At 42.2% G+C, this 21,259-nt stretch overlaps 1 protein-coding gene across 3 annotated transcripts in view; it reads left to right on the forward strand.

The window, feature by feature from the left end:
- Positions 1 to 21,259, forward strand: part of LOC137648716 (tyrosine-protein phosphatase 10D-like) — a 323,664-nt gene that overhangs the window by 131,239 nt on the left and 171,166 nt on the right. For all 3 annotated transcript variants that reach the window (XM_068381760.1, XM_068381761.1, XM_068381762.1), the window contains exon 9: positions 12,883 to 12,982. In XM_068381760.1, the coding sequence (XP_068237861.1) occupies positions 12,883 to 12,982 (100 nt within the window). The remainder of the gene's footprint in view (positions 1 to 12,882; positions 12,983 to 21,259) is intronic.

The following is a 21,259-nucleotide window of genomic DNA, read 5'->3' on the forward strand; positions in this document are numbered from 1 at the left end:
GGTAGCTCAAAACCTACTAATCGGAAAAGAGAGAGACCTCCATCTCTCTCACCCCCTTCCATAAGAAATATCAAAATTACGACGTCAAATAAATATGATGATTTGTCTGTTGATATTTCTGATCTGGAAGTCAATTTAAATAAATCGGAAATTCAAGTGGAGGTCCACCAACCTCCTCAACAATCAGATCAAAAAGACAAAAAGAAAATCATAAATTCTAAACCCAATCTATCAAGACCTTCTTTAATAAAACCACCTAAAAATAGTGTTAGATCAAAAACTGCTAATGGGAAGACTCCATCCAAGGGGTCTACCAAATTATAAACCATAGTTTTTTCCTCCATTTTGCAATGGAATTGTCAGGGTTTAAGGGCCAAATATGAAGAACTTAAGCTCCTTATTCATGAGCATTCCCCCATAATTATTTGTCTACAGGAGAGCAAACTTGATCATAATACCCCATGTCCTCGCGAATACATTAGTTATAGGACACCATATGATCACCAAGTTGGGAGCCATGGCGGAAGTCTCATATACGTTCGTCGAGATGTTCCCCAAGTTTCTCTGTCTATTCGTACACCTCTGCAGGCAGTGGTTGTACAGATCGACATAGGGCGAAAATATACAATTTGTTCTCTGTACTTGCCTCCAAATGATAACATTTTGTATGACAACTTAGTGGAGGTGATTCAACAACTCCCTCAACCTTTTCTTTTACTTGGAGATTTGAATGGTAGACATCCTTTGTGGGGTGATGTTTTAGCAAACACGAGGGGAAATATCATATCATCAATTGTGGAAAATGAAGATGTGGGACTCCTTAATACAGGAGAGCCCACACACTTTCATGTCCAGACAGGTACCTTGTCATGTATTGACCTAGCAATCGTAAGCTCTAATTGCCTAATAGACTTCGATTGGAGAACATTAGATGATTGGCATACTAGTGATCACGCACCAATCATTATAAACACCAACAATGGTCCACCTTTACAGGGATCGCCACGATGGAATCTTGACAAGGCGGACTGGGGTAAATTTCGTGAGCTAAGCGAAATTGAGGGGGATGCAGGACAAGTTGAAAATATCGATGATGCCATAGACTTACTGAATGGAACTCTCCATACAGCAGGAGTCAATTCAATTCCAAAAACAACAGGGTTATTCAAACGACGACCAGTCCCGTGGTGGTCTTCAGAACTAACTGCCCTGCACAGAGCCACAAGAAGATCTTTAACACGATTGCGTAGACGCAGAACTGATGAGAATTTAATTATGTACAAGAAATGTAGAGCACAGTTCCGTCGTGCCATGAAAGAAGCAAGGCGCCAGTCATGGATGTCTTTTGTTTCCTCCATTAACAGTAGAACACCACCATCTTCTGTGTGGAGGAAAGTAAAAAAGATAGCTGGCAAATTCACCCCCAACCCACCACCAGTGTTGAAGGTGAATGGCCAGTATGTAACTGAAGCAAAGGAAGTTAGCAATGCCCTGGCTAATCATTTTTCAAATGTATCCAGCAAGTGTGAAGGAGCCCCTGGTCACCAGTATAGGAGCGCTGAAGAAAAGAAAATTTTAAATTTTGCAACAAGAAGGGAAGAGTCGTATAATTCTCCTTTCACTGAAAGAGAATTTGATTCCGCACTTGCTCATTGCAACGATACAGCCCCTGGACCCGATGGAATTCCATATGCAATGATTAAACATGTACATTTTAATACAAAGCTATTTATTTTAAGTATTATTAATAGAATATGGCATGATCATAGTTACCCAAGTGTTTGGGAACTAGCCATTATTTTAGCCTTTTTAAAACCCGGTAAAGACAAGTTTTTAGCAGCAAACTATCGTCCTATTGCATTGACATCTTGTTTATGTAAAATCATGGAGAAGATGGTCAATGCAAGGCTGATATGGTACCTTGAAAAGAAAGGTATTTTATCACCGATTCAATGTGGATTCCGAAAAATGCACTCAACGACTGATGTGTTGATACGACTAGAGTCTTCTATTTGTGAAGCCTTTGCTTCCAAACAGCACCATGTTACAGTATTTTTTGACCTTGAAAAGGCATATGATACCACATGGAGATATGGTATACTTAAAACCATTCATGAATTGGGATTGAGAGGAGAGCTGCCACTATTTATTCAGGCATTTCTTTCACGTAGAGTTTTTCAAGTGAGAGTTGGGGAAACACTATCTGAGAGTAAGTGCCAGGAAGAATGAGTTCCTCAGGGTAGTGTGCTGAGTGTAACCCTTTTTGCACTAGCAATTAATGGGATATCCAAAGCCATTCCCCAGGATGTTCTCTCAACATTATTTGTGGATGATCTCTCAATATCATTTGCTGGCACTAGAATGGCAATGGTTGAGAGAAAAATCCAACACTCTATTGATAAAATTATCCAGTGGGCTGACATGAATGGATTTAAGTTCTCGACAAGTAAAACTACCGTTGTCCATTTTTGTCATATCCGGGGAGTACATCCAGACCCGGATATATACATTAAAGGTCAACGGATACCATGTGCAAGAGAAGCTAAATTTTTAGGTTTGATATTTGATTGTAGGCTGACATGGGTTTCTCACTTAAAAGCATTAAAAGCTAAATGTGTTGAAGCTCTGAATATCTTAAAAGTATTGTCCCATACATCGTGGGGGGCAGACCGCAATACTATTTTAAAATTATACAAGGCCTTGATTTTTTCCAAAATTAGTTATGGTTGTGAGGTATATTCTTCAGCCACCCCAAGCCGGTTAAAAATATTAGACTCGATATATCATGCAGGTATTAGATTGTCTACTGGAGCTTTTAAAACCTCGCCTATCCCAAGTCTCCTTGTTGATGCTGGAGAGTTACCTCTAGACCTATACCGAATGTCTTCCATTCTTCGGTATTGGTTTAGATTGCAAAGACTCCCTAACTCTCTCGCCTTTCAGACTGCAAGCCTTGTAAGACACGCATCATACTTTGAGTTGCACCCAAAATCTCCTCAACCTTATGGCTTTCGGGTGAAACGATTATTAAATAGTCTGGATTTAATTAGAAATAAGGTACTTCCATTCAAGGTATCACCAACGCCTCCATGGAAGTTACCAGAGATATCTTTTTGTAAATATTTTATTGGAGATAAGAAGAATATGTCAGACCTAGAAGCCAGGTCTCTTTTTAATGAACATGTTAGAGAACATAGAGGATCAACTTTTATCTATACTGATGGCTCCAAATCTGATGCTGGCGTTGGATTTGGAGTACATAGTAATGGTTTTAATTGTAGAGGTGCACTTCCTCTGACCGCTTCCATATTTACTGCCGAACTGTATGGCATATTAACCGCTATTGAGAAAATAGCGTTGGAGAAGGAGGGTAATTTTACAATTTTTAGTGATGCAAGGAGTGTCCTTCAAGCTATGGAAGTTTTTAATTCTAATAACCCTTTAGTTTTAAAGATTTTAGAATGGCTTTTCATAATTGGACGGAGAGGTATAACAGTTCAATTTTGTTGGGTTCCAGCACATGTAGGTGTGTCTGGGAATGAGAAGGCAGATTCACTGGCTAAGGAGGCTGCATCAGAGTTGCTGCCAAGAAGGTATCCCATTCCCTGTGATGATTTCTTACCTGACATCAAGAAATTGGTTTGCAATAAATGGCAACAGCAATGGGATAGTCAAGATGGCAATAAAATGCGAGAGATAACAAATGACATATCTCCTTGGAGGTATAATATGATGCCCCGAAAATGGGAGACGTCTCTTTGTCGTCTCCGTATTGGTCACACTCGGTTTACACACGAGTTTTTGCTGAAGGGCCAACACCAACCATATTGTGACGACTGTGTAGTACCTCTAACAGTAAGGCATTTGTTGACCGAATGCCCCAATTATAACAACTTGCGGAATAGATATTTGTTTGAGGCTCGAGGTGAGGGTGGCAGGTTCATCCTTGCCAAGATTCTTGGAAATGATGTGTCCTACCATGCAAGTGGCATTTTTAGATTTATTTCAGAAGCAGGTCTTCTGAAAAATATTTAACTTTTATTACATTCAACTTTTATGATTTTAATTGAATACTCTTTTATTTTTTATTTTATTTTATCTTTTATTTTTGTATACATAAATTAAATGTTACCGGCGTCAATGACCTCAGATGTCAGGATGCCTGAAAACTTTGAATCAATCAATCAATCTAGATACCCCCCAAGAGGTAAAGGTGGTAAGGGAGGACGCGGTCAAGGAGGTAAATCCTCCGGAAATCAGAAGCAATGAGTTGCTTCAGGTAGGAGGGAGGCTCCAACAATTTCAGGATCATTGGACCTTCGATTGTTGGGCCCACAGCCTAATCAAGAACGGACTTGTTTGGAGCTGGAGCGAGGCTCCACCATCATTTCCTCAATTCTTTTAACACTCCACCCCCGTACTGGAAGAATACACCCTAGAACTTTTGAGCAAGCGGGTGATAAGGAGAGCAAGTCCATCGAATTCCAAGGAAGGCTGTTCTGTGTTCCCAAGAAGGACTCAGACAAACTCAGAGTCATTCTGGACTTGTCACCACTCAACAAGTTCATAGAGAACAACAAGTTCAGGATGTTAACCCTTCAACACATAAGGACCCTGTTACCAAAAGGGGCGTACACAGTCTCGATAGACCTGGCAGATACCTACTGGCATATTCCAGTCAACCGCCCCCTCTCCTCTTACCTAGGATTCAGGCTACAGAAGAAGAATTACGTCTTCAGAGCCATGCCCTTTGGACCAAACATAGCCCCAAGGATTTTCACAAAACTTGCAGACGCAGTCGTTCAACAACTACGGCTAGAAGGTGTCCAGATAGCAGCGTACCTGGACGACTGGCTGGTGTGGGCAGCATCCAGGATGTAGTGTATGCAAGCATCCAAGAAAGTGATCCATTTCCTGGAACATTTGGGATTCAAGATCAACATCACGAAGTCTCGACTATCTCTAGCTCAAGAGTTTCAATGGCTCGGAATCCACTGGAACTTAAAGTCACACCATCTCTCCATTCCCCCAGGGAAGAGGAGAGAAATAGCAGGATCTGTCAAGAGACTACTGAAATCCGACAGGATCTCAAGGCACCAACAGGAAAGAGCACTGGGCTCTCTCCAGTTTGCATCAGTGACAGACCCAGTGCTAAGAGCACGGCTAAAAGATGCGTCAGGAATCTGGAGAAGATACACATCAAACGCTCGAAGAGATCTAAGAAGACCGATACCGACCCTACTACGATCACTTCTCAAGCCATGGTCGAAGACCAAGAACCTAAAGAGGACCGTGCCCTTGCAACCACCTCCACCTTCAGTCACCATCCATATGGATGCCTCGAAGGAAGGATGGGGAGGTCACTCCCATCAACGGAAAGTCCAAGGGACCTGGTCTTCTCTATTCAAAACCTTTCACATCAACATTTTGGAGACCATAGCAGTCTTTCTGACGCTGAAGAAACTCTCCCCTCGCAGATCAGCCCATATCAGACTAATCCTGGACAGCGAGGTGATAATGGGATGTCTGAATCATCAAGGCTCAAGATCGCCCCAAATCAACTAAGTGATTTTGTCCATCTTCCGCCTAGCAGAAAAGAAGAAATGGCATTTGTCAGCAGTTCACCTTCAAAGGTTCCGCAATGTGACAGCGGACGCTCTATCCAGGCTCACACCGAGTCAGAATGGTCCCTAGACTCAGACTCATTCTTCTTCATCTTACGTCAAGTCCCGGAACTGCAGATGACCTCTTCGCGACGAACGACAACAAGAAGCTACCTCGTTATGCGACCCCATACGAGGACTCTCTAGCAGAAGTGACGGACGCCATGTCCCTCGACTGGAACAGATGGAACTGGATCTACCTGTTCCCTCCGACCAATCTCTTAATGAAGGTCCTCAACAAGCTGAGATCCTTTCAGGGAACGGCAGCTCTAGTGGCTCCCAAGTGGCCAAAGAGCAACTGGTTCCCTCTAGTATTGGAACTAAAGCTGAGGCTGGTCCTTCTGCCGGACCCAACACTGTCTCAACAGGTCCAGAAGTCGACTGTCTTCGCTTCATCACAGAGAACCCAAAGCCTTCATCTCATGATTTTCTCCTTCGCAGTAAAGAAAAGATTTGAGATCTCGAAAGGCAGTATAGACTTCTTAGAAGAATATAAGTAAGTCAACCAGAAGACAATATGAATCATCTTGGAAAAAGTGGGTTGCTTTCGTCAAAGCAAAAAGGACCAAAAGAAATCTCAAAGGACTTCTGTCTGTCCTTCTTTATCCACCTTCATAGACAAGGTCTTTCAGCCAACACGATAACTACGTGTAAGTCGGCTCTGACTAGACCTCTACTATACACCTTCCAAGTAGACCTGTCTAATGAAATCTTTAACAAGGTCCCTAAGGCGTGTGCTAGACTTAGGCCTGCAGCCCCTCCAAAGCCCATTTCATGGTCCTTGGACAAGGTCCTTCACTATGCTTCAACAGTGAACAATGAGGATTGCTCTCTGAAAGACTTAACCCAAAAAGCTATATTCTTGTTTGCTCTAGCCTCGGGGGCCAGAGTTAGTGAAATAGTGGCCCTATCCAGAGATGAAGGCCATATTCACTTCACAGAAGTGGGAGAACTGAATCTTTTTCCTGATCCAACATTTCTCGCTAAGAACGAGCTACCCACCAAGAGATGGGGTCCCTGGAGAATCTGCCCTCTGAAGGAAGATATCTCGCTGTGTCAAGTGGTGTGTCTAAAGGTCTATCTTCGAAGAACTTCAGACTTCAGGGGAGGACAGCTCTTTAGAGGAAAAACTTCAGGATCAAACTTATCCCTAAAACAACTGAGGGCGAAGATCACCTATTTTATTCGCAGAGCGGATCCTGACAGTACACCCGCAGGTCATGATCCAAGAAAAATCGCTTCTTTTCTGAATTTCTTTCAGTACATGGATTTTGAGCGTTTTTGCTCATACACTGGATGGAAGTCATCCAGAGTGTTCTACAAGCATTATGTGAAGCAAGTGCATGAAATCAAGGATTACGTGATGGCGGCAGGTAGTGTACTATAACCTGTCGTCTAGTGCTGCGATGAAAAGTGAATTGATTGGGACGATCAATTGGTCGGGTGAAGGTGTTGACACCTCTCAGTGCAATACTTGTGATGTGAGTGTCACCATGGTGACATTAAGGACTGTTTAAATTATTTGAGGTGAAGAAACATTTTGATAACACTTGTGCCGTGTGTTCTTACACAGTGTGAATAGATATTCAACAGCACAGAAATTCATATTAGAAAATTTATCAAATTTTCAAATTTATGGAGGCATTAATAGAATTTTTTCCCTTTCAGGTGAAAACTAAATTTTCTGTTATTATTATTTGGTATGTTTCTTATTACATATATTAACATTTATGAATACATGTTACTTTATGTTGGTCATTTATTGCTAAGAAATAACTTTCAATATGTATTTGCGTCTTATTTCGCCCTACAATTGAATGTTAATAAAATATGCATCAGAGTTTTCTTACCCTTAATAAAACGGCATACATTTACTTATGAACCTACATGTGATACAAACATTATCTAGTAGTGCTTTGTTCCAATACATGATACAAACAGTGAGACTTTTGTATAACGATCTAATACGATAGCCCAACACTATATATAAGTCGCAAGACTCCTGTATGTAGTTGATGCTATGTTTGTTCATACATTATAGTATGACTCTTCCATGCATGGGGCAGGAAGCACTAACGGTTTATGTTTAGCAGTAATGACGTATAACGGTAACGTCATAAGTCTCGATGGTCTGGATGACCATAAGGAAAAAATTGTCCCAAGGTTAAGGCACTTTACAAATCCACAGATACAGTATTTTCTAGTAATTCTCTGGTAAGCTTCCATCAGGACGACATGGGTGAGATAGCCATGTCATCCTGATGGACCCGCCCTCCTTTTTCTACAGAAAAGGCCTTGGCACGATCCCTCCCGTAATTACTATATCTGTAGCATCATGCTCAGCGCTACTATGAATGAGGCGCCATCTGGATACAGTGCCATCTAGATACTCAATAGTAGTACGGGAGGAAGGGTACCTTGATAACGGCTCCCCTTCTATTTTTGCCACTTTCTCCCTCGAAGCGAAAACGCTATTCGGGGGTGAAGATCGCTATGTGTCGTATCAAGATATACGTTCCCTGATTTATGCAATATCCTTAAGTTGATAACACTTGTGCCATGTGTCTTTACACAGTGTGAACAACCAGTCACGCATAGAAATGCATCACTGAAAGAGAATTTGATTCCGCACTTGCTCATTGCAACGATACAGCCCCTGGACCCGATGGAATTCCATATGCAATGATTAAACATGTACATTTTAATACAAAGCTATTTATTTTAAGCATTATTAATAGAATATGGCATGATCATAGCTACCCAAGTGTTTGGGAACTAGCCATTATTTTAGCCTTTTTAAAACCCGGTAAAGACAAGTTTTTAGCAGCAAACTATCGTCCTATTGCATTGACATCTTGTTTATGTAAAATCATGGAGAAGATGGTCAATGCAAGGCTGATATGGTACCTTGAAAAGAAAGGTATTTTATCACCGATTCAATGTGGATTCCGAAAAATGCACTCAACGACTGATGTGTTGATACGACTTGAGTCTTCTATTTGTGAAGCCTTTGCTTCCAAACAGCACCATGTTACAGTATTTTTTGACCTTGAAAAGGCATATGATACCACATGGAGATATGGTATTCTTAAAACCATTCATGAATTGGGATTGAGAGGAGAGCTGCCACTATTTATTCAGGCATTTCTTTCACGTAGAGTTTTTCAAGTGAGAGTGGGGGAAACTCTATCAGAGAGTAAGTGCCAGGAAGAAGGAGTTCCTCAGGGTAGTGTGCTGAGTGTAACCCTTTTTGCACTAGCAATTAATGGGATATCCTCAGCCATTCCCCAGGATGTTCTCTCAACACTATTTGTGGATGATCTCTCAATATCATTTGCTGGCACTAGAATGGCAATGGTTGAGAGAAAAGTCCAACTCTCTATTGATAAAATTATCCAGTGGGCTGACATGAATGGATTTAAGTTCTCGACAAGTAAAACTACCATTGTCCATTTTTGTCGTATCCGGGGAGTACATCCAGACCCGGATATATACATTAAAGGTCAACGGATACCATGTGTATCGGAAACCAAATTTTTAGGTTTGATATTTGACTGTAGACTTACATGGGTTTCTCACCTAAAAGCGCTAAAAGCTAAATGTGTTGAAGCTCTGAATATCTTAAAAGTATTGTCCCATACATCGTGGGGGGCAGACCGCAATACTATTTTAAAATTATACAAGGCCTTGATTTTTTCCAAAATTAGTTATGGTTGTGAGGTATATTCTTCAGCCACCCCAAGCCGGTTAAAAATATTAGACTCGATACATCATGCAGGTATTAGATTATCTACTGGAGCTTTTAAAACCTCGCCTATCCCAAGTCTCCTTGTTGATGCTGGAGAGTTACCTCTAGACCTTTACCGAATGTCTTCCATTCTTCGGTATTGGTTTAGATTGCAAAGACTCCCTAGCTCTCTAGCCTTTCAGACTGCAAGCCTTGTAAGACACGCATCATACTTTGAGTTGCACCCAAAATCTCCTCAACCTTATGGCTTTCGGGTGAAACGATTTTTAAATAGTCTGGATATAATTAGAAATAAGGTACTTCCATTCAAGGTATCATCAACGCCTCCATGGAAATTACCTGACATATCTTTTTGTAAATACTTTATTGGAGTTAAGAAGAATATGACTGACTTAGAATCCAGGTCTCTTTTTATGGAACATGTCGAAGAACATAGGGGATCGACTTTTATATATACTGATGGCTCCAAATCTGATGCTGGCGTTGGATTTGGAGTACATAGTAATGATTTTAATTGTAGAGGTGCACTTCCTCTAACAGCTTCCATATTTACTGCCGAACTGTATGGCATATTAACCGCTATTGAGAAAATAGCTTTGGAAAAGGAGGGTAATTTTACAATTTTTAGTGATGCAAGGAGTGTTCTTCAAGCTTTAGAAGTTTTTAATTCTAGTAACCCTCTAGTTTTAAAGATTTTAGAATGGCTTTTTATTATTGGACGGAAAGGTATAACTGTTCGATTTTGTTGGGTTCCAGCACATGTAGGTGTGTCTGGGAATGAGAAGGCAGATTTACTGGCGAAGAATGCGGCATCCGAGTTGCTGCCAAGGAGGTATCCCATTCCATGTAACGATCTCCTACCTTACATCAAGAAATTGGTTTGTGATAAATGGCAACAGCACTGGGACAGTCAAGACGGCAATAAAATGAGGGAAGTAACAAATATCATATCACCTTGGAGGTATAACATGATTCCCCGAAAATGGGAGACAACTCTTTGTCGTCTCCGTATTGGTCACACACGGTTGACACACGAGTTTCTGCTGAAGGGCCAACACCAACCGTATTGCGAGGACTGCTTAGTACCTTTAACAGTGAGGCATTTGTTGACCGAATGCCCTAATTTTACTAACTTAAGAAATAGATATCTGTTTGAGGCTCGAGGTGAGGATGGCAGGTTTATCCTTGCCAAGATTCTTGGACATGATGTGTCTTACTATGCGAGCGGAATTTTTAGATTTATTTCAGAAGCAGGTCTTCTGAAAACTATTTAACTATTTTAATGACTTCTTAATTTTTATGGTTTTAATCGAATTCTCTTTTAATTTTCATATACAGTAAATGGTATCGGCGTCAATGACCTTAGATGTCAGGATGCCAGAAAACTTTCAATCAATCAATCAATCAATAGAAATGCATATTAGAAAATTTATTAAATTTTCAGTTTGTGGCTCTAATTATTTTGTCCTTTTCAGGTGAAATAATCATTTCTGGTCTTGACTGCTTTATTTTTGTTTCTCTTAGCATTCATTAGCGTTATACTAATGCTATGTTATGTATGTTAAATTGCTGGTTATTCATTACCAATAAATAATTGATTGGTATTTGCGTCTTATTTCGCCCCAAAATTTGAATTAATAAAGATATGCGAGAGTATTATTTAACCCTTAATAATCTGCATATGGACATGTAAACAAATAGATAACTTTGTTCTAACATGAGTACAACCTTTTTCTGCCTACGCATACTTTGTTCCTACACGAGTACAAGCTTTGCCTGGGTTTGCATACAGTAAATCCTGTATGCTTTGGAAGTTATGTTGTCTCATATAAACTTTTGTTTGTATTAAAGTACAAACTTTGGCTGGCTTCGCATACAGTGGAACCTGTATGCTCTTGATGCTATGTTGTTCATATGGTATATGCAAACATCGAGACTCTTTCCTAAGTCTAGTATGACTCTTCACTGCAGGGGGTAGGAAGCACAAATATAGTTCATGATTAGATGTAATGACGTATAACGGTAACGCCATATGTCTCTATGGTCTAGATGACCAAGGAAATATTGTCCTGAGTTAAGGCACATTTGCAAAATCCACAGGTACAGTACTTTCTAAATAATGCTCTGGTAACCTTCCATCAGGACGTCATGGCCTGAGCCAAAAAAACGGATTTTGAGCGAAGCGAAAAATCTATTTTTGGGTGATATAGCCATGTCTTCCTGATGGACCCGCCCTCCATTTTATAGAAAAGGCCTTGGCAGGATCCCTCCCGAAACTACTATATCTGTAGCACCTTGCTCAACGCTACAAGGAATAAAACATGGCGGCGACGATGGCGCCATCTAGATACTCAAGGTAGTAACGGAGGAAGGGTACCTTGTTAACGGCTCCCCTTCTATTTTTGCCACTTTCCCCCTCGAAACGAAAACGCTATTCGGGGTGAAGATTGCTATGTGTCGTATCAAGATATACGTCTCCTGATATTATGCGATATCCTTGAGCAGAAATTTTAAGGATATTCACGCCAGGAGTTAGAATTCTGGAGACCTAAAGGTAAATTCTCTGGGAATATCACTGTAGTCAAATATACCCTAGGAAGTTACTTATAGGAACTTTCCATCAGGACGACATGGCTATCTCGCCCAAAAATAGATTTTGAGCGAATATATGTGTTATGTCCCTGTCCTCCTGTCAGGGGGAGGCGGGAAGAAATATACATAAGTAGAGGGCACGGCCCGAATAGCTATGATGTATGTTCCAACATATTAATTCATTCTCCAGCAATGATTGCTCAGGTGCAGGATCCCTCAAGGTATCACTATACAGAGGCTGTCCTAGGACAGTTGCCAGTCAGTTGGTTTGGACTTCCACCCACCTAAAGGTGAGTCTCCTCAGTAAAGAGCGAAAGGTTTGTATTTTGCAGAGGAACGAATGACAAATTTGAAAGTAATTTGTATTTTTCCTAGCAATACAAACCTGGAGCTCCTTACACATGCTGCCCCACCAGCACCAACCCTCTGAAAGTCCTGCCTCAAATAAAAAAGTGACGATTAGTCGCTAGTGCTGGTGTGAGCCGGAGGGTTAACCTACCCCACTCCCCCCCCTCCTTCTGCTTACTAGCAGTGGGTAGTTACACCTTGACAAAAAGTATAACAGCTGGTTTCAGCTTTCGCCGAAATAATACTCCTGAGAAAAGAGCTCCAGGTTTGTATTGCTAGGAAAAATACAAGTTACTTCTAAATTGTCATGTTAAATGAAGATAAACAGAAGAAGATTAAAGGAATGTAATATCCCTTGGAATTTCTGAAATGATAAAATTTTTCCCGTTGATCTCATGCGATATTGAGATATAGTATATGCAGTAGACTGTAACTTAATGTAGGTGTTGCCATTAGTGTCATTTTATCATGCTTAAAGTACTGATAATTAATTTATAGATTTACAAGATTAAAGAATTGCTATTTTTGCAGATGGTACAATGTCTGTGAAACCCTGTACAATATGCCCCCGTTGTAACTTTGACGCTAGAAATACCTTCATTGAGAATACACTGATAAATACCACCTACAGGTAAGTCTTCTATTTGAACATGAACTCTTGTAAAGATAAACTTCTTTGTCCCTAAAAGATCTTTTTTCCTACACGAATACAAACCATCATCCTTTAGGTAAGTAGTATGTTTTCAGCATAAATCATTTAATGAGCAGTTAAGCAACAGGTGGGAGCGAGGGTGAGGAGTCGCACTCTCTTATCTATTAAAGCCTTACCTAGAGCGTGACCATGGTAGTGGTCCCGAGCTTTGGGCCCCTGGTGGCCAGGTTCTCCAGTGTCAATGCACAGGGCCGAAGCCGTAGCCCCGTAACTTGGTTCCATGCCTCGTGGGCTTCGGTCCCCTGACTACATTGGTATCTGGGCGGAACAAGTTATTGGATCCCTGGCTCGGCCCCTAAGGCCATTACATGTGGCTGGAGCAGTGACCCCATGTTAAAGCCATGAGCCTCAGTCCCCAGAGCTGTGGCCTACATCCATGGCTGCTCAAAGTAGATGGGATGGTCTAGTGTTTTCGGCCCTCCAGAGCTGATGCCTGGGGCAAGGCTGTGATCTCATGTTATGGCCCCTCCAGCTACCTTGGTAGTGGTACTGTGGTATGGCTCTTTGTGTTGGCCTTAAAACCATTGTATGTGGCTGGGGCCTTAAACCTGTGTCATATCTTCCCACCATGGCCCCTTTAGCATTGTGATTGGGTTCCCTGGCTATCCAGTGAGTAAGGGGTGGCCAGAAGTTATAACCCCAGACACTTGTTGACCACTGGTTATGAGGGAGCATCAGCAGTCACCCTTGTGGCAGGACATTGGACATTGCTCCTTCTTCAAGTTGCGTTACTTTGGTAGAGAAAATTGAGAGGATGGCAACAATCAAAGCCTTCCTTGCATGATGGCGTGCACTGGAAGACCAAGAGTGGGCTGCAGAAGGATCTTCTCCCCATAAGCATGGTCCATCCCTCCTCTCCTTCTAACAGGGTATGAGTATTCCTTTCATGTCTGTCACGTTAATTCCAGGGATATTTTCCTCACTGTTTCCGGCCTTCCCAGGCTGCCTTCAGTTTCTAATTATGTGGTTAGTTCTGTCCTTGGGACAGAACAATTATAATGGAGGGGGGGGGTAAACGATTCACCAGAGTAACTTGTCGTACCATTTTCACAAATGGGTAAGAGGCTACTGTACTCGGATTTTGTCTGGTCCTAAGACACCAGACCTTGGACCGGTGCCGACAGAGTCAGACAATCCTAGATCAGTACTTCTGACCAATGCCCATGCACCTTCCCATAAGGAACAGAGGCATGCAGCTCTTTGAGTTACCATACCTGTTTCTTCCAGTCAGTGGGGCAGCAGAAAAAGCGAAGAAGAGGGTTACGTTTTGGCGTGTTCACCCCTTCTTTCTTACATCCGAGAATAGAGGCATTGATTTTCATGCTTTAGGCAATCCACCAGAAGCATATGGTCTAGTCTTGGGTAGCGTTAATCCTTCAGGACAGTTACTTACTACCATCTTTCAGCCCTTTGCCCTCCCCTTATCTCTTTTTCGGATAGATTGCTCTTCCATTCTTCCAACATCCCTGAAAACCCTGTCCTTGTAGGCAGAGGTAAGAGTGATATTGGAGTAGATCACGCTCAAAGAATTCCATCAGAATAAGACTATTTGCTTTCAGTCGATCTGAAGGACGTGTACTTTTAGAACCTGTGCATCAATCCATTATTAGTACCTCCCTTCTTCCAGTATGATTTCATGTACCAGTTCAAGTCTATAGGCTCTGAACTGAGTGCTGTTCTTCAGGTGTTCATTCAGATATTCACCTGATTAATAACTTTGCGCTACTACAAGAGACATACAACTGTGGATATATCTCTCGAGTGGGTGATCCTAGTCTCCTTCATGTGACAGTAGCGACAGAATCAAGTTCGACTCCACTTTCGTCATGATCTGGGGATTGTGATAATAGAAGGAAAGTAAAATCTCTTATATCAAGCCGAGGTTGAAACGCTTGGGTATGCTGGTAACAAAGAAATCCAATCAGTTATACAGCAAGCCTAAGGAGGTAGTGCTTGTTTTCTGTCTTGCAGAATTACCGTGGTTCTGGCATTATCTTTCCGGCCACCTTTCCTCTACGGAGAAGCTCGTGCCTCAACTAAGCACCTTTGCCAGTGATATCTACAAGTCCAGTTTGAAGAATCACTGGTCTGTCTCCATGGATCTCCATCCCTCTTTGCAGGGGTTTACCACTCTATTCTTCACTTCTTTACATGCAACTGTGCTCAGATACGTTGAAAGAGGGGAGGGATGCAAACTTGAATGGCAGGGTCATCTCATTGATGTGGATAGAAGGAGAAGCATGTACTCTATGATGTCTTGGTACTAACAGCCTTATGGCATAACAAGCCTTCCTAAAACATTGAGGAGGCATCCAGTGAGTTATGACAAAACCACCATACTGCATTGGCTTAGGTCTAGCTCTATGAGCTGACGAAGCAGGTGCTTTTTAGGGTGGCATTCCATGGCAGGGAATTGTCAGCGAATTGCTTTTCAGGCAAATGGAATAGGCTAGCAGACACAGTTATTTGCCAAAGTTTGGCTATAGTGTCAGAGTGGTCCCTGCCTCACAGTGTAGCGGAGAGGCTTCTGGTTGGAGGGTTCTCCGGGGGTCAACTTGTTTGCCACATGGGTAGACAGGAAGCACCCTTGTTTCTCCCTTTCATTCTAACTCCATGTCTCCCTTTCATTCTAACTCCATGTTCTATGTTCGAAGTCACCTTCCAACACCCTTAGGATCACTTGGATGGTTATACCTTGCCCCTGTTCAACCCTAGTCTGTTGGCTAATCTACCATGTGGGATTACGTCGAGACTCAGGCTGATTTGGGCGGTTCCCAGACGGCCTCATTTCGAATGGTTACCTGTTCTGCCTTGCGATCCTGAATGAACTTTCTTGTCCCTCATTCTCCCAGGGAAAGGAGTCTATTCTTTTTGGTGGATACCATAGAAGGGATTCTCCTCAAATTGTATCATTTCTATTATTATTTTTATTATCATTATTATTATTATTTATTATTAATTTTTATTTTTGTTTTTATTTTCTTTATTTTTGTTATTTTTGTTATTATTATTTTCTGGGTCGACCTGTGACGGCCGGTGAAAAGTCCTTCTTTGTACTTTTTCTGATATAAATCTTCCAAATATACCAGAGAAAATTAAAAGCATGGAATGCAGAGGTTACAACCCTCGCGCGAGCACCTTGTTGGTGTCGTATATCTAACAAGGGCGTTTGTAAAACACTATTCACAGGCTGTCTTCCATTTAGATAATCCCTTCATCAAAGGGGGAGGGCCGTGACAGGCCCTAGAGAATACAGTTGGGTTACCCTACCGACACCTACCACTCGCGCTTACCATCCTTCTGATTTGGAACTTGCAAACAAGTTGAGTTTTTTGGGCACAGTGTTTTTTCGAAGAGTTTCTCGTTATTTCAACATGACTGACGTTACTACTTCACCCTTACCAATGTTAAGTACCATAGTTTGTTTTGGCAGCTTTTGACAGTACCGGGCATTTGTTCTGTTTCCAATATGGTGGTTTTTAGTTTTGGAAGCGATTGTCCTGCCGAGGTATCGGCAGCCATTTTGTGTTATGTTCGCTTCGGTAAATATTCTAGTTATTTTTGCCCATCTGGTACTCTGTCATCTAGGTTATATCACTTACGTTTTATGGCCTTTTTGTGTTATCATTAATTTTTATTAGTTTTTACTATGGTATTTATTTGCTTGCAAGTCCAATTTGGACCTACGAAGAATAGCGAATTAAAGTTTAGCGATTTAGTCTGTTAGTTTGTACTCGCCTCAGAGGCTTCGTTTTAGACTATATCCTTGTTTATTTGTTACGTTGTCGTTATTCTTCGTTCTTGGTTATTACAATTACTAAGAAAAGCAATCAATTTTATTAATTTTCTTGTTTTATTGTGTGATGTTAATTTTTTATTATGTAACCTTGAGAGCGAAAACAGAGAGTGCTCGTTCCCTGTTCTACAGATATGAGTTATCCCTTCTCTCGTTTTCTTTGTTAGCTCGAGTAAGAGAGGTGAATTTCCCGTTCTCCGTTTTTATACGATCACGAGTTATTCAGGCCTCCTCTTAGTATCAGAGTTGATGATAGTACGTTTAATATTATAAACGTTTTTATTGATGTGGTTACTGTTAATATAGCTAACACTATTAATAGGTACGTTAGTGTATGAGTCATTAATTGCGGTCGTTTTATACCGACACCCTTAGCTCCGCCTTGAGTTATGCTCCGCTATAATGGATACTCATTGGGTGAGAACTAGTTATCGTACAGGAGCAGATTTTTGGAGTGCAACGGTGAAATCCGGCACTCGGACTCCGGCTGAAGCCTTTTACACACGAACCTTTGTCATGTTTGATCATAATTACACCGTTACGGCCCCCTTTTTCATCGTATCTCCGGCTTCACTGGAGATAACACAAACATTCATTGAGGTTAATGTTATCGTACCGGAGACGGTCACGATATTACGATGACGGGCCTTTGCTACCGGATCTCCGGTACAAACAGAGATCAAGCAGACGTCCAGAACTTTTTTCATCGAATCTCCGGCTTCGCTGGAGATAACACAAACATTCATTGAGGTTAATGTTATCGTACCGGGGACGGTCACGATATCACGGTGACGGGCCTTTGCTACCGGATCTCCGGTACAAACAGAGATCAAGCAGACGTCCAGAACCGGAGTTACAATGTGATACCGATGAAGATTTCACAGTTTCATTATTACGGTCCCTTTTTCATCGAATCTCCGGCTTCACTGGAGATAACACAGACATTCAGTATTAGAGAATGTTATCGTACCGCTGAGGATCACGTTTTCACGATGACGGACTTTTGTCACTGGTTCTCCGGTACAAACAGAGATCAATCAGACGATCAGAATCAGGGTATGAACCCTTTTTTCATGAATAATCACAATATCATTATTACGCTCCTTTTCATCGAATCTCCGGCTTAACCGGATATCGTACAGGCGATCAGCATTGAGGTTAATATTAGTTTTCCTCTGGTGTTCACGTTGTCACTATGACGGACCTTTGTACCGGAGATTGTTACCGGAGCTCCGGTACAGACAGAAATCACTCAGACCACGGGTGGCCAATCTTTTGTTTTGCTGTAAAGGAAAGGATTTAACATGAATACAAAGTAAACTGTACTTACTTTAATGACACTTTGAATTTGCGTTGGTAATATTCATTAGCTATTCTTGAAAGTCCTAATAAAAATATATGAACTAACTATGCCTATATTTATGCATATATATTTAATTCTAACTATGTATAAATATGGATAAATATCCATACAAAATCGTGTTCAAATAGAAATAAATTGATTATGCCTATATTTATGCATATTCAATTCTAACTATGCCTAAATATGAATAAATATCCATACAACATAGTGTTCAAATAGAAATAAGTTTCCACTCAGTACTGGGAACCGAACGTTGGCCCCTTCTAATGAAGGGCCGGGTCGAGACCAACCATGCCATGAGAGGCTATCTACTGTTCCTTGAAACTCTGGTCAGTGAACAGATGAATCAATAGAATACTAATATCCAGTAAATAATGTTAGACCCGGTTCTGAACGTCTGAGTCAGGGGTGGCCAACCTGTGGCGAATGCGCCAACAGTGTCACATTTCATGAATACAAGTGTCGAACTATACCCCAAAAGATAGTACATTAAATGACTTTTCTTTAAAATTGATTTTTATGAGTTATACAGCTGATCCCAGCCTGTGAATAGGATCACTAACCAAAGTTCAAGGAACATCCAGACTTATGTCCCCTTTCAGTTACAGAAGGTTCGCCTACATGGTTCCCGTCAGGATGATGATGAATCTCTCTGGCCTGCAAGAGAGGCTCTCCGCCCTTGGGTATCAAGGTTGGGAAGAAATGCTCCATCTAGAGGTCCCTATCTCCTCAGAGTGTCCTCTCTAAGGTTGGACGACGACCCTATGGACGGGCAGGTAGATGGGGATGAGTTTTGAGCCTTCAGCTTTGCAATTACCTACGTCACCGACCTAGGACCCTTAAAGGATCCTGATGTTCATGTTACCCTGCATAAACCGTGACTGCTAAAAGCAACACATTCTAGGGAAAACCAAGGGGCTATGACGGAGCTCAAAAGTATGGTGGTGAGTCGGATCCGTTCAGGAACTCGGAAGTTTCCCCCTACAGCCCCAGGCATATCGAAGTAACCTCCTTCGATAAAAACAACGCATAGAGATTTGCCTTACATGTTCCTTATATAGATGGTACCATAAATCTGGATGGCATAGACGTCCTCCCTCTGGGGGACCTAGATTTTACTCCCAGGTACTAGAATTCCCGTTCAACGGATTCGTTCGATTGAAAGAGATTGCCTTGGTTAGGTTAGACAAGGTACCGAAGGTAACAGTATTATTTCCTAAAGGGCAGGCCCGATCTGTCTGGACCAGTATGTTGTCAGTCTGGGGGGTACGATAATTCCAAGATCTGCCCTTCCAATTCGACCTACACGTTTGATGGTCTGATCGGGTTAGTTGTGGGAAATACGTTCTGTCTGAGGCCTCTATCAGACAGGAATCGATAGTCGGTTACCCACTCGTCATCACAGCCTTCCTCTGATTCGACGTCTATGCATCCAAATCCTCCTCATCAGGTGGTCTACCTCACTGATTCCCCAGGTACACAGCCCAACCCCGTTGGGATGTTTTACCTGCATACAGCCCTAGATCCGAACCCTCAGGCTCCTTTCGTGGACACCAGAGAGGAAGCTACAGGAGTGGAAGACAGTCTCGCCATCGAGACGGACCTAGGAAAAAGGGGACTCGGAGAAGGAAAGTACCTAGATTCACTCCCTCACAACGCGGTGGTCCCGGTAAGGGGTAGACTTTACCACTTTCGAGACCATTGGACCTTCGGTCTGTGGGCTCATAGCATAATCTCTAAAGGTTTGAGGTGAAAATGGCCACAAGGTCCTCCTCCTCCACCAGTGACCTTCTCCCAGAAATCCACTCCCATCCTGAAAGAGTACACCACAGGGTTACTCAAGAAGAAGCAATCAAACGGGATCGATCACTGAAGTTCCAAAGCCACCTGTTCACAATTCCGAAGAAAGGCTTGTCGGCATTGAGAGTGGACCTGGACTTGTCAAGCTAAACTCTTACATTCTCTGCGACAAGTTCCGGATGTTGACTATCTCTCAGGTGCGGACCTTACTTCCCCGTGGGACCGTCACCACCTCTGTCGATCTTACCGACGACTATTATCTTGCGCCTATAGCTCGAAACTTCTCTTCTTATCTGGGTTTCCGCCTAAGCAGGAAAGCCTTTGTGTTCAAGACATGCCCTTTGGCTTCAACATTGATCCCAGGATATTCACGAAACTGGGAGAGAGAGTGTTAGAACAACTCAGGAACCAAGAGATACAGATCATTGGTTATCTGGCCGGTTGGCTCATTTGGGCCCGGCCGGCCATAGAACGCAACAGAGCTACGAAGGAATTACTTCGATTTCTCGACAACCTGTGATTTCGTGTCAATCTCCAAAAAATCTCGCCCGCAACCATCAGGCCACTTAGAATGGTTAGCCATTCAGTGGGACCTTTCGAAGCACACGTTGTCTCTCCCTTCCAAAAGGTAAGAGGAATAGTTTCCAAGATCAAAAATTTTCTCAAACACAAACAGGTGTCCGAAGAGCCTTAGAAAGTATCCTCGGACTTTTCCAATTCACTTCAGTAACAGATCTCCTAATAAAAGCCAAACTCAAAGACATCAATCGAGTTTGGAGAAAGAGAGCTACAGTACCTATAAGAGACAAGGCTATAAGAGACAAGGTCTCGAAGATCCCCTCTGTCTTGAAAATGAGACTACGCCCATGGTCCGAACCGAAGGACCTCTCCAAATCGGTTCCTCTACAATTCCCACCTCCACAAGTGACATTCCATACAGCCGCGTCTCTAAGTGGATGGGGGGATTACTCCGAACATCAGATGTTTCAGGTTCTTGGTCACTCGCCATGAAACAGTCCCATATCATTGTTCTCAAAGCCATGGCAGTGTTCTTGACCCTGAAGAGAGACTCTCCTCCGAGGTCGACCCACATCAGAGTAGTGTCAGACAGCACAGACGCAGTACACTACGTCAACAGGGGAGGATCCAAGTCACCCAACCTGAATCAGACCCTGGTCACTATCTTCGCCTGGGCAACAGAAAAGAACTGGCTCCTGTCAGCACCTCACCTAGTGGG

The sequence above is a fragment of the Palaemon carinicauda genome, chromosome 10 (genome assembly GCF_036898095.1).
Source record: "Palaemon carinicauda isolate YSFRI2023 chromosome 10, ASM3689809v2, whole genome shotgun sequence".
NCBI lineage: Eukaryota > Metazoa > Arthropoda > Malacostraca > Decapoda > Palaemonidae > Palaemon > Palaemon carinicauda.